Here is a 20,529-nt window from a genome sequence, read left to right as displayed (position 1 = left end):
AGGCTCAAGAGCAGGCTGAAGACTATAGAAAAAAGTACAGTAAATGTGAAGATAGGTCAATAAAAATATATCCAATCTGAAGAAAACAGAGAAGAAGATTAGAAATTAATGAATAAAACTTCAGTAACCTGTGGGATAATATCAAGTGGTTTATCATACATTTAATTGGAATCCCAGGAGAAGAAAAAGAGTTTGGGACAGAAAAAAAAATTAAAGAGATAATGGTTGAAAACTTCCCAATTCTGGTGAAAATCATAAACCTACAATCCAAGAATTTCAGTGAACCCTCAGCAGGTTAAATGGTGAAAGATAAAAGTACAGAGAAAAATCTAAAAAGCAGCCAGAGGAGGCACATTATGTTAAGGAGAAGAATGACAAAAATGCTGGCTGGTTTCTTATCAGAAATTATGGAGCTCTGAAGACAATGAATGACATCTTTTAAAGTACTAGAAGAAAAAAGGAAGACACCTGTTGACTCTGAATTTTATATCTAGCAAAAAAATCAGTGAAATAAAAATATTTTCAGATAACAAAAACTGAGAAAACTTGTTGCCAGCAGACGTGCAACACAAGGAAGGTTAAAGAAGTTTTTCAGGCTGAAGGGACACAGTCCAAACGGGAACGTTACTTTACAGGAAAAAGTGACGAGCACTCTAAATAGTATATTGGTGAATATAAAACATCAACTTTTTTCTTTTAATTTCTTTAAAAGACAACTGACCCTTAAAGCAAAAACAATAACATAAATGTTGTGCTGTGGATTTTATAATACATGTAGAAGTGAAATATTTGATGATAGTATAAAGGTCAAAGGAGTGGTAAATGAAGTTATCCTAAATGTTACAAAAGGAACACCATGAATGAGATTATTCTTTATGCTACTGTCACTTTCTACTGGAAATACTTTGTTACTCTTTTTAGAAATATCACTTTTACTAATAAACTTTGCTTCCAAATTAGACAATAATAAAAAAAAACAACTCAGATTTCTTTTAATATAATAAGCAACTTACCAAAGAATTTTCAGGCTAACTATAATTTAACATTAATAAAAAAGAAAGTAGGTTTATAAGTGAATAAAACTATTGAAGTGGCTATTTTCAAAATGAAAAATTAAATAACAGTTGTTATAGAACTTTTTATTTTGGTTTGAATATTCAAACTTCAAATTCTCTTGGATTCCAGCTTCAGCCAGAATGAATGTACCTATTATTATAAAATAATCACTTATTCATCTTATGAAATTCATTATCAGTAAAGTTTCACATAATCAAAGCTAGCCATAACAGTTTTATGCATTAGACTATAAAATTATCATACTATGAATAGTTAAAGCACATTAGCATACGTGAAATCCTTGTTTAGAGTGAATCAACCCATATCAGAGGTCAAAACTGAAGTCTTCACGGACACATATTAAACCCAAAGCTCTAATCAAACTTCACTGCTTTTCTGGGTAGCTATTATTTTCTCTCTAGTTTCAGCCCTGGCATGGTCTAAATTACCTATAATTCTAACCCTTTTGGGAATTTCTGCATCCATATGGGTGTCCTGCACTTTTGTCATTTTAAAAAAGGAAATTATGTAACAGTATTTCTGATTTAATTATATTGGGGAGTACCTCAGCCAAATTATTTAAAAAATCCTTAAAATGACATAAAGATGGCAAACAAGGAACAGCAGAGCCAAATGAATGCAGAAACCTTAAAGCATTTTAGGCAAAAAAGTGAATAGGTGAAGTGGTTTTAGTGAAGCAGTCTGTTTTCCATTCAACTCCATAAAACACATTTATTCTAATGACCAAAACTTCACTTATGCTCTTAATTCATATTCATTAAAATAAGTTTGTAGGTTGCTAAAAATGAACTGATAATTATAACAATTTTCTAGTGAAACAACTATTTGTGGGCGAGGAGAAAGAGTTGCTAATATGTACCATAAAATAACACTGAAGCTGGTTAAAATCATGCTAATATATACCTTAAAATAACACTGAAGCTGGTTAAAATTTAGCAACAATTTCACTCTTCCAGAAAGTAAAATTCTCTTTTAGTTTCTAACTATCTTTCTTTACTTCCTGAATATTATAAATGACTTTCTTTAAAGACAAGGCCAATTTTCCAAAAATCAATCAAGTACTAAATGACTCATACTTAATAAAAATGTTCTCTACATGGCCAAACAAAATTAAAAGGAGGAAATACCTATAATCTGCCAAATATTTTTTGCTTATGAGATATGAGAGTTTCTTGTAAACCATCTTTCCTAAACGGCAGTAAGCTTTTGAAAGGACACAGTTAAAATAAAGCTAAAGAGTTGACCAATATAATTATATAATTCAAAATGTCCACAAGACTGGTCTTTCATAGTTTAAAACAATCAAATGTATTTTCTGAAGCTCTCATCCAAAAGTCAGTCAGGAGAAGGGAAAAGGGTAAAATGATCCTTTCAAATCTGTTGTGTAATTCAGACTAAGAGGCTAACCCAGGTAGTTGCGTTAGTGAAGTATTTCAACGATGAATGCTGCAGATATTTAAACAGACTTGTGCATCCTCTAACCTACTATTAAAGCACTGAAAGAAGGAATCTATCTTTAAAATGAAATTAACTTCAATGACCTGTGTAGTTGGAATACAACTGAAAGTATTAGACATAAGGAGTTACTGATACTATAATAAACTGGGCATCTTAAAGAAAAGTCAGAATGAAGGTACTAGTTAGCTTCTGTGATACTGTAGCATTCTGGAGACTCGTAACTGGTACTTGCCTGGGGTCTTTCTGAATACTGTCTATTGATGGAGATCGCGTGGTGCCATCGTCAGCAGGCGCTGCATGCTGAAGCCTGTTATAATTGCACTCTTGCACTCGGTACTGGATCGGCCTGTAGGGCTCTGCGTAGGTAGCTGTTGTGTTCAGAGCATAATTATTTCTTTGGTATGTAAGGGTACTTCGTTGGCTGGATGTCCTTTGCAGATTTCCGACACCTACTAGAAAGTCAACATTTAAGAGAAGTCAAACTTTTAAAAGGCAACACAGTTTTAATTTTTAAGAAGGATTACAGTTTTTAGCAATTACTTAAATGGCTTACTTTTACATTTTACAAATCTAGCACAGTAGCACTGAAAAAAGGTACTTATGCCCAAGAGACAAAAGGGCCACATAAACCAGAGACTCCATCAGCCTAAGATGAGAAGAATTAGATGGTGCCTGGCTACCACCAATGACCACCCCGACAGGGAACACAACAGAGTTCCTGATGGAGCAGGAGAAAAGTGGGGTGCAGAACTCAAATTCTAGTAGAAAGACCAGACTTAATGGTTTGACTGAGACTGCAGAGACCCTGGAAGACATGGCCCCTGGACTCTCTGTTAGCCCAAAACTATAACCATTCCCAAAGCCAACTCTTCAGACAGATTAGATTGGACTATAAGACATAAAATGATTGTGAAGAGTGTGCTTCTTAGCTCAAGCAGATACATGAGACTAAATGGGCAGCTCTGGTCTGGAAGAGAGATGAGAAAGCAGAAAGGGACAGGAGCTGGTTGAACGGACACAGGAAAACTGAGGTGGAAAAGAGGAGTGTGTTGTCACAGTATGGGGACTACAACTAGGGTCACATAGCAGTGTGTGTATAAACTTTTGTATGAGAAACCAACTTGAACTGTAAACTTTCATTTAAAGCACAGTATTTAAAAAAAAAAAGCAGCACTGGAGCTTGTAATACCTCGAATAATTATTTCTCAAAAATTAGTGCATTTTTATTGTTTAGGGGATAGCTTTCTTAATAAATTCTGTGTGGATATTAAAAAAAAAGGTACTTAAGTGTTTATATACACTGATAATGTTTATGTCCATTGTATTAGCAGGAAAGAGCAAAGATGCTTATATAATAGGTTTTAATATACTTATTAAGATTCAGTAACTTAAAACTGCATAAAAACATAGGAAAATAATTAAGCTAATCTGAGAAATTTCATTATTTCATTTTAGTGATAAAAATGAAGGTATTTACTCAAATTTGTAAGTAACTGAAACAAACTTTTAACATTTAGTATACAGACATTACTTATTTTGATATACATTTTATTTACAGAGCTGTGGAGCTTACTAACACATTGGAAAATTTATTTTACAAGAGAGAAGATGGATATATCAAATTCTTTCCTGGCCACTGCTTCAAATTATAGGATGATGCTATATAGAGGTACTGTACACTGTATTTAACAATTCTTTCCTAATTACTGTAATAGGTATCTCTCCAATGATTGTAGACATATTCTTCTTAAAATTAGAAGACTTTAACAATATCATTCATTTATCAATCCTTAGAAATTGAAGGTACAACTTATTAGAAGGAAATCCCTCAGTGGACCACATTGTTGGTTTTTTGGCAAAGAATCAATTCAAATACAGTCTTCTGCCTCCTGGTGTTCAGGGAGGTATGTCTCTTGGAGCTGTGTCTTTTGGGGGGTTTTCATTGCTACCTGGAGTTCATCTGTGGGCATGTTAATAAATCTGTGCTACCTCTTATATTATTATTCTTTTAAAGAAGCAGTCTCTTGAGACTCTGTGAACCAGCCCCGTGGCACAATATGGCAGCTCACACTGCCACAGGCTACAGTTCTGTTCTATCAGTGATTACAGTGTGGGCATAAATGGAAGGGCTGGGGGTACAAGGGTATCATGCACTAGCTTCCTGTTTCTATAAACCGCTAACTGCATTCTGTAACACTTTGAGTCTATGGCAAGGGATACTGATATCACATTCTACACAAGAGTATTCAGAGAAAATCAAACATCTAAAAAGGGGTAATGCCAAATATACTTCAGCTACATACATGTTAAATTAAAGATAGCCAAGTAACTCATGTATGGATTTTCTCCAAATTCTTATTCCAGGGAAGAAAATTACAAAGAAGTATCCCAAAAAAGGTTTTCCCTTCTACATCTCATACTTCCAACCTAAGGAGAGTCAGATTTATGGCTCTGTAAACTTATTTGTGAATTAACAGTACAATCACTATGTTCATTGCTTAGATTGAACTAAGGAGAAAATATATCACCTATAAATAGGTACTAAATGAACGTCTGTTTTACTGTTCATTGATCTGTTGTCACAGCTGCTTATCTGACAACCAAATGGGCAACATGATTTCATTCTAATAGGGAGACCAGTCTCAATAAAATCTTTTTATAGCTGAGCCCGTGAAATTAGAAAACTATGCAACAGACAGCTGATACCCACCTGAGCCTGTGCGATATAAGGCTGTCTGCGATCCCTGGAGCTCCACAGTTCCATGGTTTGGGCTGCGGTATACTGGGCTGTAGTAGGTTCGCCCCTCATATATAGGAGTGATGTGCAAGTCGGGAGACACAGTTGAACGAAGGTCTTGCCCAAGTTGGCTGTGCTGACTAGCATATGAACTCCGTAAGCCTGGAAGCAGAAACATGACACCATAAAGAAATTAAGAAAACTGCAGTGAGGTTAAAAACATGAACCCTAATTAAACTCCTAATCAATAGGACCAGATATCAAGTCAAATCTAAACACCAAAACCAGTAAATTTTACAAAAGAGGGATGCCAAGTGTGAAAACAACACCATATATATATTTTAAATAAAGCCTTCTCTTGGCAGCAAGAAAAAAATATATTTTCTAACAAACAGTAATAAGGAACTACTGAATGGTATGATACCCTGAAATTCATTCCTTAATGGTAAGCTATTTCATGAGAGGAACCAAAAAGAAAATGTCCTTTTCTAGTTTTACAAGGTTTTCATAAACACATACATGCAATGGTTCATGTCATTCTCTTTCCCCACCCTGCAGAACTGCCTGGTCTTACAAGTAAATGATCAGCCCTTTGGAGGCAGAGCCTGCCATGTCTCACACCTGTTTAAATCCCAACACCTAAGACAACACCTACAAAACAGAGCTTACTAAAGGTCAATGTTCAAAAAATAGGTCTCTCCATTAATTTACATATGATTTTTACAGGAAACCATTGGAAATTTTATGCTACAAAACTTGGAATATTACCAATGAATGAACAGAATTTGTTAAGTATTATTATTTTATTATTTATCACAGTGTTTCCTTTAAAAAAGCAAAGCAAAACAAAGACCGTTGTCTTACAGGAACCCACATACCACATTCTTATTTACCTTCTTTCTGGTATAAAGAAAAAGTACAAAGTTAGTAGAGTAACATTAAATATTTAAAATATTCTTTGATTCAAATTGCTAATATCTAATGTTCACACATGGGACTTATGATTAAAGAAAAAGTAGATATCAAACCCAAACATTTTAGTTTCTTTTAAAATGTGAATCAGTATATTCTGTATTACGTACCTTAGAGCTTTGGGATTTGCCATCATTAGGAAGTAAAATTTGTCCCTTGGTAAGAACACCAACTAAGATTACATTACAAATATGAGCAGGAGAAAGTACAAATATATTTGAAGCAAGCCAGCATATATTTGCTTTAAAAAAAATGAAATTAATTAATGTAGTAACTAGTTATAGAAAGATAGGATCATTCCCAGTTCAGTTAATCATATCACAAGTAAAAGCAAATGGGCCTGAATGTGAGTGATAATTACATGTTGCTTAGTGAGGAGTAGCAAGAAAGTTAATAAATACACAAAGCTAAAAGTGAATGATTATTACCTACCCTGGACAATAATGTGAAATGGAGAGAAACTAAATGAACCAATGTGGGTTTTATCTACTGGCTTCCCACTTGCTAAAATGAAGATGAGAGGTTCATACAGTTTTGTAACTGGGTGATTATTGAGACGAACCATCTCATTGCAAAAACGAGGAAACTTAGAGCCCAAGAGGAAACGTAATTCACCTGCATCAGGGAGCTACTTCCTGTGAGGAAATTACAGGTCAGTGCTGTGTCATTACAAACCCAACACCAGCCATAGCTATCCCTCAAGGATCAATGACATGTGGTGTGAGAAACTTCTTGAAATCAACGGAGTCTTCCACAATGTAAGGTCAAAGAGGGAGTCTGAGCCCAACAGAGGTCTATGGAAGCAGATGTAACTCTAAAGATGGTATTATAATTGTTACTGTAAAATTCTCATTTGAGGATCTCAACTTTTTATTCACTGGCAGTTTTCTCACTCTGCTTAGCAGAGGTTAAGTTCTGCTTCTTTATGAAACCCACGGGAATCTTGAACAAAGGTGCAGGCATTGTCTTTGTTAGTGGTGACAAAGTGCTCAGGTACATGCCCAAGTCCTGAGTAATCTTAGCAATCCTAGGTGCTATTTTAACATTTAATGGAGTCAAAGGTACTCTTGGTTCACTGAGAGATCCTGAGGATTATGACACACTTGGGCAGAGGCAAGCCGAGCACTGCATGATCCTGAAGCCCCCCAAGCCTGTGCTCCTACCACCCCACTGAGATGTGAAATAAGAACAAAGCACTCTGTACCATTATCACAAGACTATATTTTCACTGTGCAAGGATCTGGCTGGATTCTTCACTGGAATTCGTGCAATATGAAAACTTTTATAAACATTTACATTGTTAAAGGATTTTGTTGTTGTTCTTAGGTGCCGTCCAGTCGATTTTTAATTTACAGCAAACCCATGCAACAGAGTAGAACTGCCTCATAGTGTTTTCTAGGCTGTAATCTTTTGGGAAGCAGATCGCCAGGTCTTTCTCTTGCATAGCTGCTGGGCGGGTGTGAACCATCAACCTTTCGGTTAGCAGCCAAGTGCTTAACCACTGCACCACTAAGGCTCCTTGAAGTATTATTAGTGAGATAATATTATTATATGTAACAGACTATAACAGGAAATAAAAGGCTTAGAATTGTAATGATATGTAGCATTTTCTTGGTATTAAATAGCTTTCTGAATAACTATTTTACTATTTGTGTTTATCTGTGTATTCATTAAAAACAAAACCAAAACACACAGCTACAGTATTGAAAAAATTACAAAATTACATAGCCTCTGTAGATTAAGTAAAATGATTGTGTAGAAAGCCCACCATAACTAAGTATCACTTAAACTGGAAGACCATAATTATGTTTTATAATTGGTATTAGAAATAATTTTTCCAGAAGTATTTCCATGGATTAATTTTTAATAATCTTACCTCCCAATTCCCCCTCCAAATAGTGGAAAACACTGATGTTCCACATATTATTTATCCAACCAATAACTTCTATTTGCAATTCCATAAGTATACCTTAATAAACCTATTACAATGATATATGTCTTGTGAGTTAAAACTTTACATTTAAGACAGTAGGAATAAACAAATTTATCTTACAAACATGAACTTTTCCTTCTCAAAACTTTCTTCAGCATGCTATGATTATACTAAAATATTCTAGGGCATACATATTTTTCTGTGGTAGAAAGTAAGTTTATAACACATTGTATCATCATTTAAATTATGATCACCAAATGTCCAAGGAACTAAATCTATGCTTCAGGCCACTTAGGTTATTAATCCTTTGAAATCAAGAACCATAACGACAGGCATGTCATTTTCTGAAATAAGAATTCACTAATTAGCATCCATATTCAGATTAAGCAGGCAGGTAGATAACGGGAAGCAACAGTTCCCTAGAACCTTTTTAAGGAAAATCCTTTGCTTCTTTAGAACTGCAGTATTTGAAGAAAAAAAAATTCCATGGCCAACTAGGTCTAGTATTTTTTTCCTGAAACAAAGTTTAAAGTCACCTTCATTGTCAGGTCCTCTGAGGGTTAAATACAGAGACAACAATTTGTGTGTTCTCCTCCTTTCTTTGGTTCTCACTTCACTCTAGCGCAAGCACAGATTTCTGCATATCTGTTCTACATATACATAGAGGGGATTACAGAAGTCCTCAGAACATTTTTCTTTCAGGGTTTCTTTGGAAGACAATTTCATAAATGATTCCCACATCACTTTGCTGCATACTTCTAAAAGGCATGCCAGAAATATTTTAAACCAAGTACAAGCCACTGATGGCTGAATTAAAAAGAAGTGGCTTTTCCACTAGGAATTTCTTTGAGTTCAAAATCAAGCTCAACATTAATTGTTCATGGAAAATTATTCATTAGAAAATCTCAAAAAGCCTTTACCTTTCTCAGAAGTCATAAGGAAAAAAAAAGATTAATTTTATTACACAAAAATACTAAAAACTTTTGTAAATAAAAATATACCAAAATCAAAAGACAAATTACAAAACAGGGAGATATTTAAGAAGTATATTACAAAGGGCTAATTTCTTTCAAGTATAAAAAGCCTTTATAAATTATAAAAATACACAAAAGAACTAAACTTGTGGTTTACAGGAAACAAAAATTAAATAAAATGGCCAATAAACATAATAAATCTCAACCTCAGCCATAACTCAATAAAGGACATTTAAAACAATGAGTTACAGCTTTTCACCTATCAGATTGAAAAAGATGAAAAATTTGGATAATATGTAGCGGTAGTGAAGGGATACTCTTTTTTTTTTTTTTTTTAATTGTTGTAGCTAAATGAAGTTTACATTTCAAGTTAGTCTCCCATACAAAATTTTATATATACATTGTTATGTGACTCTAACTGCTCATCCCATTCTGCGACAGCATACCCTTCCTTTCCGCCCCTGATTCCCCATGACCATTCAACCAGCTCCTAACCCTCTCTGCCTTCCCCTCTCACCTCTGGACAGAAACTGCCCCTTTGGTCTCTTGTATCTACTTGACTAAGAGGCACACTCTTCACGAGTATACTTTATGTCCCACAGTCCAGTCCAATCCCTGTCGGAAGAGTTGGCCTCGGAAACTGTTTTATTTCTGGGCTGACAGATAGTCCAGGGGCCATGCTTTCCGGGGTACCTCCAGTCTCAGTCAGACCATTAAGTCTGGTCTTCTTACTAGAATTTGAGTTCTGCAACCCATCTTTCTGTTGAAACAAGCATACTCTTAAACTCTTGGTAGAAATGTAAATCTGTGCAGCCTTCTTGGAGGGCAATATGACAAAATTTGCAAAGAAAGAATGCATATATATTTTGATCCAACAATTCTACTTCAAGAAATGAATCCAATAGCTATCCTAGTACCTATATGTTAATATTCAGGAAGAAGAATGCATGTTGCTTCATTGTCTCTAATAGCTAAAAATGAAAAAAAAAAACAAACTAAATGCCCATTAACACAAAATGCTTAAATGAATTATAAAACATCTATAAAAATGAGGCACCATGCATCTACTAAGGGAATGAAGTGGAGCTGTCAGATATATTAAGTGAAAAAAACAAAGTACAGAAAAATGTATAATTCCATCAATACAGGAGAAAAGAAAACACAAGGTGCGCGTGCATGTCATGTATACGCTTAGATATGTAAACAAACATTCGGGAAGATACATTAACTGGTGAGTGGGCTGGGTGTGAGTAAAACAGGAGCTTGAGACTCTCTTCTCATTTTATATTCTGAATAGTTTTAAACTTTTTTCTTTAACTGTTGTGTGTATGTTACTTTGAAAATATGATATAATAAACTACTTAAAGATAAATTTCATTTTAACAAAAAGAACAAAGGCTTTATATTACATGGAAAAGCCTCCATGAGAAAACTCTGAAGGGAACAGCTATAATATCAGGGACCTGGTGTTGTTCTGATTTAACCCAAGTGGGATTTGAAAATAATTCATGAGTGTTTTGTCCGTTTCCCACTGGGATGCCAAAATCAAGGCAGCAAATGGGGAAATCTGTATTCTTTCTATACCATTAAAGCATGTCTAAATAAAATATATTTAAATATTTAAAGAGATCTTCTGATAGCACCTTTCAGTATAACTTATGTGTATGAGTAGGCCTGGCTGGTGAAAAGAAAGAAATCTTTCATTAAGACAACAACAACAACAAACAGCCTAGAATTCCAGCCAATTCTTCTAAAATGCAAAAAAAAAGTACATTTTAAACCCTAATCTTTTGAGGGGGAAAATGTATTCATTGCAAAGAAAAGAGTTTCACCGATATAAATGTATTATATAGTCTTATGCATTAAGAATTACAAGCCTGAAAGACAAGCTAGCCGGAAGTCCACAGGGTACATTTTGAGATACAAACAGAAGTTTTTACCTTGCTATCATTCTGTTTCTGCCATGCTCAAGCGGAAGACTTCCTCCCCGAGCTTTAAGTAGTGCTTTCACCTTGTACTCACCCGTCAGGCTGTCTGGCCGAGGTGGAACCATCCTCTCGTAAATGTCATACTGCTGCTGTCCAAATGGCTCCATGTCGTGAACAGTCCTTTGCAGTGAAGGTCCCAGATGCTGTGGTACGGCGGTCATCCCTGAGCGTTTGGGGGACAACGACCCCACCTGGCCTTGGGATGGGGAAGCTACTCGAGTCTGTGCATCCGTCAGGGTTAGTGGGGACCCCACTCTGGTAGTGGTTTGGTATTGAGGGGTTGGTCCGTTAGGATTGGAGGTTTGCCGGGAGGTGACAGACCCAATCCGTCGTACAGCTGTTGGGGAGATGGGTCTCTGTGCGGAGAATGAAGAGGCTGCCCGCTGAACGGGTAATGTGGTGGAGGAATATGCAGTCGGGTTCAGCGGTCGGGAGTCAGTCACTGATGGAGAGCCAAATCCACTACCCAGAGAAGTTCTCAGTGACCCCCTTGAAGGAGACACGCCTGTGCTGATAACATAAGAAGGAGACTGTGCTCTAGATGGAACTGAACTAACTCTTCTCATGGCCCGACTGGCTACTGATGGCTGATGAAAGGGAGAAAAAAGAGAACAGGTTTAGCGAGGGTTTCGTGTCCATTGTCATTACACACACACACACAAAAATGCACACAGCTCACTACAGAATGTGAACTTACTCTATTTATTTCAGGTATTTGTTTCTTTTCCTTTTTATGTTTTAGAGTTGGATCTTAAATTTTCCTCATTGAGTTTTTCTTGTTTTATTTTTATTTTTTTTGTGTGTGTGTGTTTGTGTGGTTTAATCTCCACCTTTCCCACTTCAGAAAACTAAAATCAATGAGTAAAAGAGATCTGAAGACATTTAGTATTCCTTTTTCTTTACATTTTTATCCTCTGGCCTATGCATTTTTCATAATACATCAAATATTTTATTCTGAGTGCTACAAACAACTCACAAGTGTGAAGGGTCACTGGAGAAATGTACTTACTTTGCTCCCTTTGATTCAAAGTTTGGCCAAGGTAATGCATTTATGTAAAACAAAAAAAAACTTTTTGAATACATCAATCTAAATGTAGCTAGAGGAGTACCTATGTTTAGTCTTTATGGGTTGGTCCCATTAACAAAAGGAATGTGTTCTTTCAATGTGGAACAAATGAATGTTTGGATAGAGTCTGGGTCCAATGCTCTTCTCCGTGAATTTATTCTCAAAGGACAGCATCGCTGACAAAAGCTCTAGCCAAATTTGTTTGTTCCTTTAGCTCAAGTGTGGCTTCTAGCGATTTTAGCTATTTTTCCTACATTCTTTTATTAATGAGCTCTTTAACTGGCGGATGGAAGGAAATGAAAATAAAGGCACCGCAAAATCTGTTCCAGCAGGAAGAATGTTCAGAGTCTCTGGTGGGTTCTTTTCCTAGCCAGCTAGAAAAGACCAGAATGGAAAATGAAGATCATTTCTGCCATGGCTGATCCTACTGTGAATCGGTAGACTCCTGCGAACAGCGGGTCTCAGATCCCTTTCTCAATGCTGTGTAACAATAAAGAAGAATGATGATTGGACTGGAGAACCGGCCTGAGAGAAACAGGCGCAGGACAAAAAAAAGTGGGCTGAGAAAGGACAATAATCACTAGGGCATTGTGCTACAAGCCTAGTAACAGGCTATTCTGTATATCCCCTTAGTGACTGCTAGGGAACAGGTGTCATCAACCCCATGCACTTTTAGTTGTGGTGATAAGGGAAGAAGGAGGGGTAGATCAGGACTTTGTACACCCTTAGCTGTCACAAGAGGATGCGTACTTTGCCTGCAGGTGGCATGAGCAACTGGGCTGGCTGAAACACCTGCTCTAAGACCTCGTGTGTGCTCAAGCTCAACAACTCTGGGAAAGCAATAGCCATGGAGAGGAGAAGATCTGGGGAGGCTAGGGAATAAAACAAGCCAAGAAATAGGGGGGTTCAAAATTAGTAGACATTTGGAAAGTTAAGATCTGTGCTTGGAGTTCACTAATAGTGCTAAAACTAAGTAAAGAAAACCCCACTGTAAATTGTTGACTACCAAAATGGGATGATACCTGGCCCAGAGAGCTAGAAAATGTGTTGTCCAGACTGCTTGCAAATCAAGTCTTAAGGACTCTACTGCAACTTATTTCTTCTGCTGCAAAAACAAAATAAATTCGCCACAAGTTTTTTTTTTTTTTTTTTTAAAGGTAACGTGATCATTATTAGGAAAAAAGAGATAATTTCTACAGTTAAGATAATTACTATTCAAAAGTGTGACTTCTGACATGCTGACACAGAAATTTTCCTAAGCAGACGAACTACTATAGGCATTTAGTCCAAAGCTTCTCCAACTTCGCCACCAAAGCATCCTAACAGCAGAGGAGTAAAAGTATAATCCAAGGACTGGAGTGCAGCTTGAAGTAACCTGTTGCAAGCACAAAACTTCCTGTTTTATATTTCAAATTACTTAAAAGTTTTTCCCCTAAATCTCTGAGTGAAAGTGCCAAAGCTGCACTGTGTTCATCCCATGCCATGTACCTGGAGGGCTTCCTATACTGCATTATAAGAAGCACAGCTGTAGCTTAACTTCCTTGATCATTTTGTCATTTTTCAGTTCCAAGAAATCACTGGAGAACCCAGACAGATATTTATCTTCACTGGTTACTGCCACTTAGGACTCCTAGTGCTTCTCGTAACCCTGGCATATGCTGGTGGACAGATGTGATGAAAGTGGCAATGAAGAAGGAGCTAAGGAGTTTTTATAAGCACATAGGCAGTATTAGATTTTTTGGCTATCAAGTTAGAGAACCCTAATTTAACAGAATGGATTATGTTTCTACACGATAACTTCCTGTAAGCAGGAATATATCTATATTTTATCAAAAGGTAAGAAATATGCTTTCATGGAATAACTCTAGTGATGAAGGTGAAAACTTTGGGTAAAATGAGCTAGTCCCATTAAATGCAGGTGTGGAAGGAGGGCTCTGCTCTTTAGGACTCTTTGTGGCATATTTTAGGTTTAGTATTTTTAGGAACTCAGAATCCTGCAGGGACTAAAACATTTCACCCAGTTCTATCACAACCCCCTCACCCCTTCTCCCAGACTCCTCCCCTCACGCCACTTGTTGCTTCCAGTAGAATTACCCTCCTGTATCTGGGAATTTATCAGAATTCACTTATAGGAGATAATTAATAGAAGATAATATATTTTTTAGGTTTCATGCCTAATAATTCTTTAAAATCACAGATTTAAATAGTGTAAAATGATTTTGCTACTTTATCCAGTCTATGAATTCAAAATTGAACATATTAGCTTTACTTTTAATAAGGAATACCTATAACAGATATTCAACTAGTAGGGTATTTCTTTAAAAGGATCTTGATGTGTTTGGCTTACCTGAACCAGAGTTTGTCCTTCAGCTCTTGAATTCCTCACCAAATGGTTATTAGTTGTTGCTATGAATGAATGCTGTTGTCTATTATCTGCCCTGCTTACATTCTGGCTGTTGTGGAAACTCCCTGCTTCCTGGTATCCACTGTCGGAATAAGAATTCATTTGTGTTGAACTTCTTGAGTTACCCAATGATCCTGCAGGAATGAAACCAGCAGGAAATTTCTTTATTAAACACTTTTAATGCTCACTCTCAAAAAGAAAATATTAAAAGCAAAATCCAATACTTAAAAGATAATACAACAGACCCTCACTTTCATGGAGAGATGTCTGTTCCGGTGAGTAGAGGGTCCCTTGCTCTGGCTCTGTCCGAATGAGATACGTGTTGGGAGGGACAGCGTCAGAAACTCTAGGTTTGCTTACAGCAGTATTTGGCACATCTGTAAGAAGATGAGTTTAATCAGTTAAATCTAATGACAATATTACATAAAAACTTGCTAAAAAAGATTTGGGCACCTGCAATAACATTTTATAATCTATATGATAATACAGAGAATTTTCATCTTAAACTGCACAATCATTTTCAATCTTATCTATATTAACATGTCCCCAAATTACTCAGTTTATTAGTATATTGTGCTGAATTTCATGAATGTTGCTCATACTGATTACAAGCCCCAAACTAACTCATACACCACATTAAATCAAAATCTGAAAATTGACCTCGTTCCCCCTTGAAAAACTCACCTCTCGGGCAACTTCCTCTAAGAGGATTTGACATACTGTGAGTGAGAAGGGTGGCCAAGTATCTAAAAAAAAGATCTTCCCTATCCCAAAATTTAAACTAAAAACTTACATACTGGCCGTATTATTGAAATGGGTAATGAAGTCTCTGAAGGTAGGGCCAGGTTTTTATACTATACTTCACGTTGTCTACAATCAAAGAAATTATACAGAGTATTCAGCGGTGCAAACAAGAAAATCTTTAATTTCTTATCCATCTGCTTCTTTCATTCTTTTAGTCTTTCTCCAAATGAATAAAGACGAATCTAACCTGATTATTCTTTCTTCTAGCCAAACCCACCTTTCCCATTATTTTTATTTTCAACTGTACCATGTAGCCATCTTGAACAGACAAAGACCCCCAATTTATCTCCTTCTTCTCATTCCAACTTATTTTTTATACTGTAGATTTAGGCAGTATCAAACATGCCAGCTTTTCCCAATTCTATTAAAATGTCCCCTTTCCTCTATTGCCTTCAAAATATATTTGCCCATTATATGATTACCTTTAATATAGGTCTTTCCTTCCTCTAACTTAACCCTTATGTTGCTAACAAACTTTCTTCAGGAATGCTGCTTCATTCTCACTTCAAAGCATTAAATTAAATCCATATCATATTCTGAGTTCAAGACATAATCCTAAGGATTTCAGCGTCTTCATTGATTTTTTCTTCTTTTCTTCTGTAAATCATTTATTAAGGGCCAGGCCCTCAGAACACAATTAAGAGAATAGAATGTGTGCGTGTGTGTGTGTGTGTGTGTGTGTGTGTGTGTGTGTGTGTGCTGAAGAGGAGTTTAGGAAATATCTCCTAAAGGAAGTAACATCTAAGCAGTACCCACTTAACACAGGAGGCCAGTTTTTTCTTTTTTTATGGTACTTATCACCATTTCCTTCCACTACCATATAAGATCAATGAGGGCAAGTCCTTTTGTCTGATTTGTTTACTGTTGTATCCTCAGGATAGTGTACAGCACACAGTCGGGGCTCAGTAAATATTTGCTGAGCAAACAAATTCCCAGTAACAAGAGCAGCTTCTCATATGAGCACTGCTGATTCATGCCAAGTATTGTGCTAAGGCTTTAGATTATTGTGTTTAACGAAGTTTGGTTATTTAAAGCCAAGTAAAACTTTTAGGCATTGCTGATCAAGCTAGCTTAGAAGGTGAATACAAGGTTTACAGGAGAACTGGGAAATCCCACTGCATTCTAAACCTTTAACTTGATGTGAAATTGAATCCAAGATTTTGCTTCCTAGCCTCCAGCAAGATTCGCTGACATTCTTAATATAGATTTTTAACAGCCTGTCTCCTGATATATCATTTGACAGTATACTTCTAGGTTGCAGAGTTCTGTGACGGTTCTGAATTCTGAAGTTTTGAATTTCAATAAAGATTACAGATTGTATATGGTATCTCTAGTACACGTTGAAATACAATCTGAGTCTCGTCAGGCTGATATTACTGGAAAGTGATCTACTTCATCTGTAAGTCCTCTACTATGAGTTTCCACAGTTTTAACCATGCTTATGTGGCAACTCTTGGAAGAGTTTTATTAAAGACTAAGTAAAATACATACTAATTTGCTAAGCTAGAAGAGTTTTCCATGGAATTGGGGTGGCTGAGAATAACTGCAAAGGTGATGGCTAAAATCAGAGCAAAGCCGCAGCCTGCTCTGTTATGTCCAGGAATGAAACACTGGACAAGCAGACGTAAAACAGCAACAAACTATAGACCCTGAAGCACCACTGTGACAACTTCAAGACTTCTAATTATGGAAAAATGCACAGGCTTTAAAAGGAAAAGAGGTTTAGATGATTCTTAGGCTCAGCTTCAGTACAAGACAAAACCTGAGACACTGATACATCAAAGCTTTTGGGCTGGAAACACCAGGTAGTGTGCGGTGTCAAGATCTGAAAAATCATCACCATGGAAACCAAAAATTGTTAGAGTTCTAGGTATTCCACTATCTTCTTTATTCAATATTACCACACACACACAAAAAGAAACAAAAACAAAAACAAACCAAACTTGTTGCTGCCAAGTTGATTTTAACTCATAGTGACCCTATAACACAGAGCAGAACTGCTCCAAAGGGTTTTCAAGGAAGTAATCTTTTATGGAACCACATTCTTGAATGAAGTGTAGCTAAAGCAAATGGAAGACATGACAAAGTAAAAGAACTGAACAGAAGATTTCAAAGGGCAGCTCAAGAAGACAAAGTATTACAATGACATGTACAAAGACCTGGAGTTAGAAAACCAAAAGGAAAGAAACACGTTTGGCATTTCTCAAGCTGAAAGAAATGAAGAAAAAATTCAAGCCTCAAGTTGCAATGTTGAGGATTCTATGGGCAAAATACCGAATGACGTCAAAGCTCAAAAGAAGATGGAAGGAATACACAGAGTCACTGTACCAAAAAGAATTGGTGGACGTTCAACCATTTCAGGAGGTGGCATATGATCAGGAACCTATGGTACTGAAGGAAGAGGTCCAAGCTGCACTGAAGGCATTGTCAAAAAACAAGCCTCCAGGGATTGATGCAATACAAATTGACATGTTTCAACAAATGGATAAAAGAAGTGCACACACTCGTCCATGCCAAGAAATCTGGAAGACAGTTACCTGGCCAACCGTCTGGAAGAGATCCGTATTTGTGCCCATAACAAAGAAAGGTGATCCAACAGAATGTGGAAATTATCGAACAATATCACTAACATCACATGTAAGTAAAATTTTGCTGAAGATCATTCAAAGGCAGTTGCAGGACTTCATTGACAGGACACTGCCAGAAATTCAAGCCAGAGTCAGACGAGGAAGTGGAACAAGAGATATCATTGCTAATGTCATATGGATCTTGGCTGAAAGCAGAGAATGTCAGAAAGATGTTTACCTGTGTTTTACTGACTATGAAAGACCTGTGTTTTACTATGCAAGCACACTCAACTGTGTGGATCATAACAAATTATGGATAACACTGTGAAGAACAGAATTCCAGAACACTTAATTGTGCTTATGTGGAGCCTGTACATAGACCAAGGGGCAGTTGTTAGAACAGAACAAGGGAATACTGAATGATTTAAAATTAGGAAATGTCTGTTTCAGGGTGGTATCCTTTCACCATACTTATTCAATCTGTATGCTAAGTACATAATCTGAGAAGCTAGACTACATGAAGAAATATGCGGCATCAAAATTGGAGGAGGACACATTAATAACCTGTGATATGCGTATAGCACAACCTTGCTTGCTGAAAGTGAAGAGAACTTGAAGCACTTACCGATGAAGATCAAAGTGTACAATCTTCAGTATGGATTATACCTCAACATGAAGAAAACAAAAAAATCCTCTCAATTGGACCAATAAGCAGCACCATGATAAATGGAAAAAATACTGAAGTTATCAAGGATTTCATTTTACTTGGATTAACAATCAAAATCCATGGAAGCAACCATCAAGAAATCAAACGATCTACTGCACTGGACAAATTGGCTGCAAAAGATCACTTTAAAAGTGTTAAAAAGCAGAGTTCCGGCAAAGTGGCACTCTAGGCAGAAGCACCACACCATCCCTCCACAGCAAAGATCCGAAAAACTAAGCCGAACAGAGAATACAACAATCCTGAAACCCTAAAACATCAAATGAAGAGATAAAGAACTCAGCCAAGCACCAAATGGAGTGAGAAAACTGACAGAGAACGGAGAGCGAGGAGAGATTCATGCAGAGGGCCCCTACCAGCTAACGCAGTGCAGATCCACCATCCTGGACTCCTATCGGAGACCAGCAAACAGGGGTACGAGAAAGCAGCTCACGGAGCATCCAGCGGGAGACAAAACAACCGGTAATTTGCGGTGCGTGCTTTGTCACCCCCCACCCCTCTTCGGCCCTGCTTGGCCTCCTCTGCTTCCCGCGGCCATGGTCTCTTGACCAGGAAGCGCCGGTTGCTTGGATTCCAAACAACCAAGCGGGAGGCTCTCTGGGTGCCATTTGTTGGCTGCTAGTGTTGCTTTTTTTTTTTTGCTTCTTTTGATTTCTCACTTGCCTCTCGCCACCTCCCCCTCTTTTCACTCGAGTGCCTGGTTGTGATAAATGCTTTCCCACTCTCTACCCTTCTTCACCCACACTCGGCCTCCTCTGCTTCCCGCAGATACAGTAGCTTGTCCAGAAACACCAGCCGGCACTAGCTGGCTCTCTGAGTGCCATTTGTTGGCTGCTGGTGTTGCTTTTTTTTCTTTTTCTTCTGCTGCTTTTGATTTCTTGCTTGCCTCTCACCGCTCCCCTACTCCTTTCGCTCGAGTACCTGGCTCCGTACGCCATCTTTGCTTCTTCCTGAGGGGCTGTGGAGCTCCATTTGAGTGTGGAGCGGCTTCCCGGTTTGGGCTACCATGCTGGTGGGATCCCGGGGCTTTTCTTCGTTTGTTCGTTTTGAATTGTTTGTTTGTTTTCTTTTCCTTTTCTTGAGTTGGGAGCCCTTTCGGGCCAGGCAGAGCTGCGTGGCAAGGAACTCCCCTTCAGCTTCCACAGACGTGCAGAGGGATTCCTGAGAGCATTTCTTTTTTCGTTGGTTTTTTTTTTTTCCTGTTTTTTTGGCAGGGGGCTTTCTTGTTCTTTTTTTTTTCTTTTAATTTGTTTTGTTTTCTTTTCCCTCTTTTTCCCTTTTTGTCTTTTTTCATTGCTCAGTTTCTCGTCTCTCTATATCTTCTTTCTCTTTCTGATCCCTGAATACCAGGTGTTGTATACCTCTACACATTCTAGCCAGGCTGTACTGCAACACCTGAGAGCGACTTCCCCAGACCTCATAGCTGCATCTGCGGTATCCCTGGGAACTTTGAGGTTCTTTAACCTCTCCGATTTTTATTTATTCATGCTTTTCTTTTCTTCCTCTTCCCGTTTCTGTTTTTCTCCATCTCATAGTCTCTCATCTCTCCATTCCAACGGCAAGCTCCCCTAGCATTCTTTTTTGTTTGTTTGTATGTTTTTGGTTCCTGTTCCTCTCTCCTCTCTCCCATAGCCATCTTAGCTCCACACATAACAATCTCCCCACCAATCACACCACCAAGCAGCACAGGCACGGCCTACTGGAACCTGCCCTGCACTGATTACCGACCCGCCCTAGTGGCTGTAGTAAGTGCCACAAACAACCCATCCCACTAACTCCTCTTCAGCTAGACCTGCCCTGCTGTACAATATCTGAGTGACTGACC

At 37.5% G+C, this 20,529-nt stretch overlaps 1 protein-coding gene across 1 annotated transcript in view; it reads right to left on the bottom strand.

Moving 5' to 3' along the window:
- PKP4 (plakophilin 4) overlaps positions 1 to 20,529 on the bottom strand; it is a 298,901-nt gene that overhangs the window by 54,802 nt on the left and 223,570 nt on the right. Inside the window, exons 5-9 of the mRNA XM_012555266.2 lie at positions 14,855 to 14,986; positions 14,553 to 14,743; positions 11,174 to 11,726; positions 5,246 to 5,434; positions 2,768 to 2,984 (exon numbers count right to left, since the gene is read on the bottom strand). Coding sequence (XP_012410720.1) covers positions 2,768 to 2,984; positions 5,246 to 5,434; positions 11,174 to 11,726; positions 14,553 to 14,743; positions 14,855 to 14,986 — 1,282 coding nt within the window. The remainder of the gene's footprint in view (positions 1 to 2,767; positions 2,985 to 5,245; positions 5,435 to 11,173; positions 11,727 to 14,552; positions 14,744 to 14,854; positions 14,987 to 20,529) is intronic.

This window comes from Trichechus manatus, unplaced genomic scaffold (genome assembly GCF_000243295.1).
Source record: "Trichechus manatus latirostris isolate Lorelei unplaced genomic scaffold, TriManLat1.0 scaffold00036, whole genome shotgun sequence".
Taxonomy (NCBI): domain Eukaryota; kingdom Metazoa; phylum Chordata; class Mammalia; order Sirenia; family Trichechidae; genus Trichechus; species Trichechus manatus.
The sequence above is the reverse complement of the archived record's forward strand: the minus strand, read 5'-3'. Positions and strand labels throughout refer to the sequence as shown.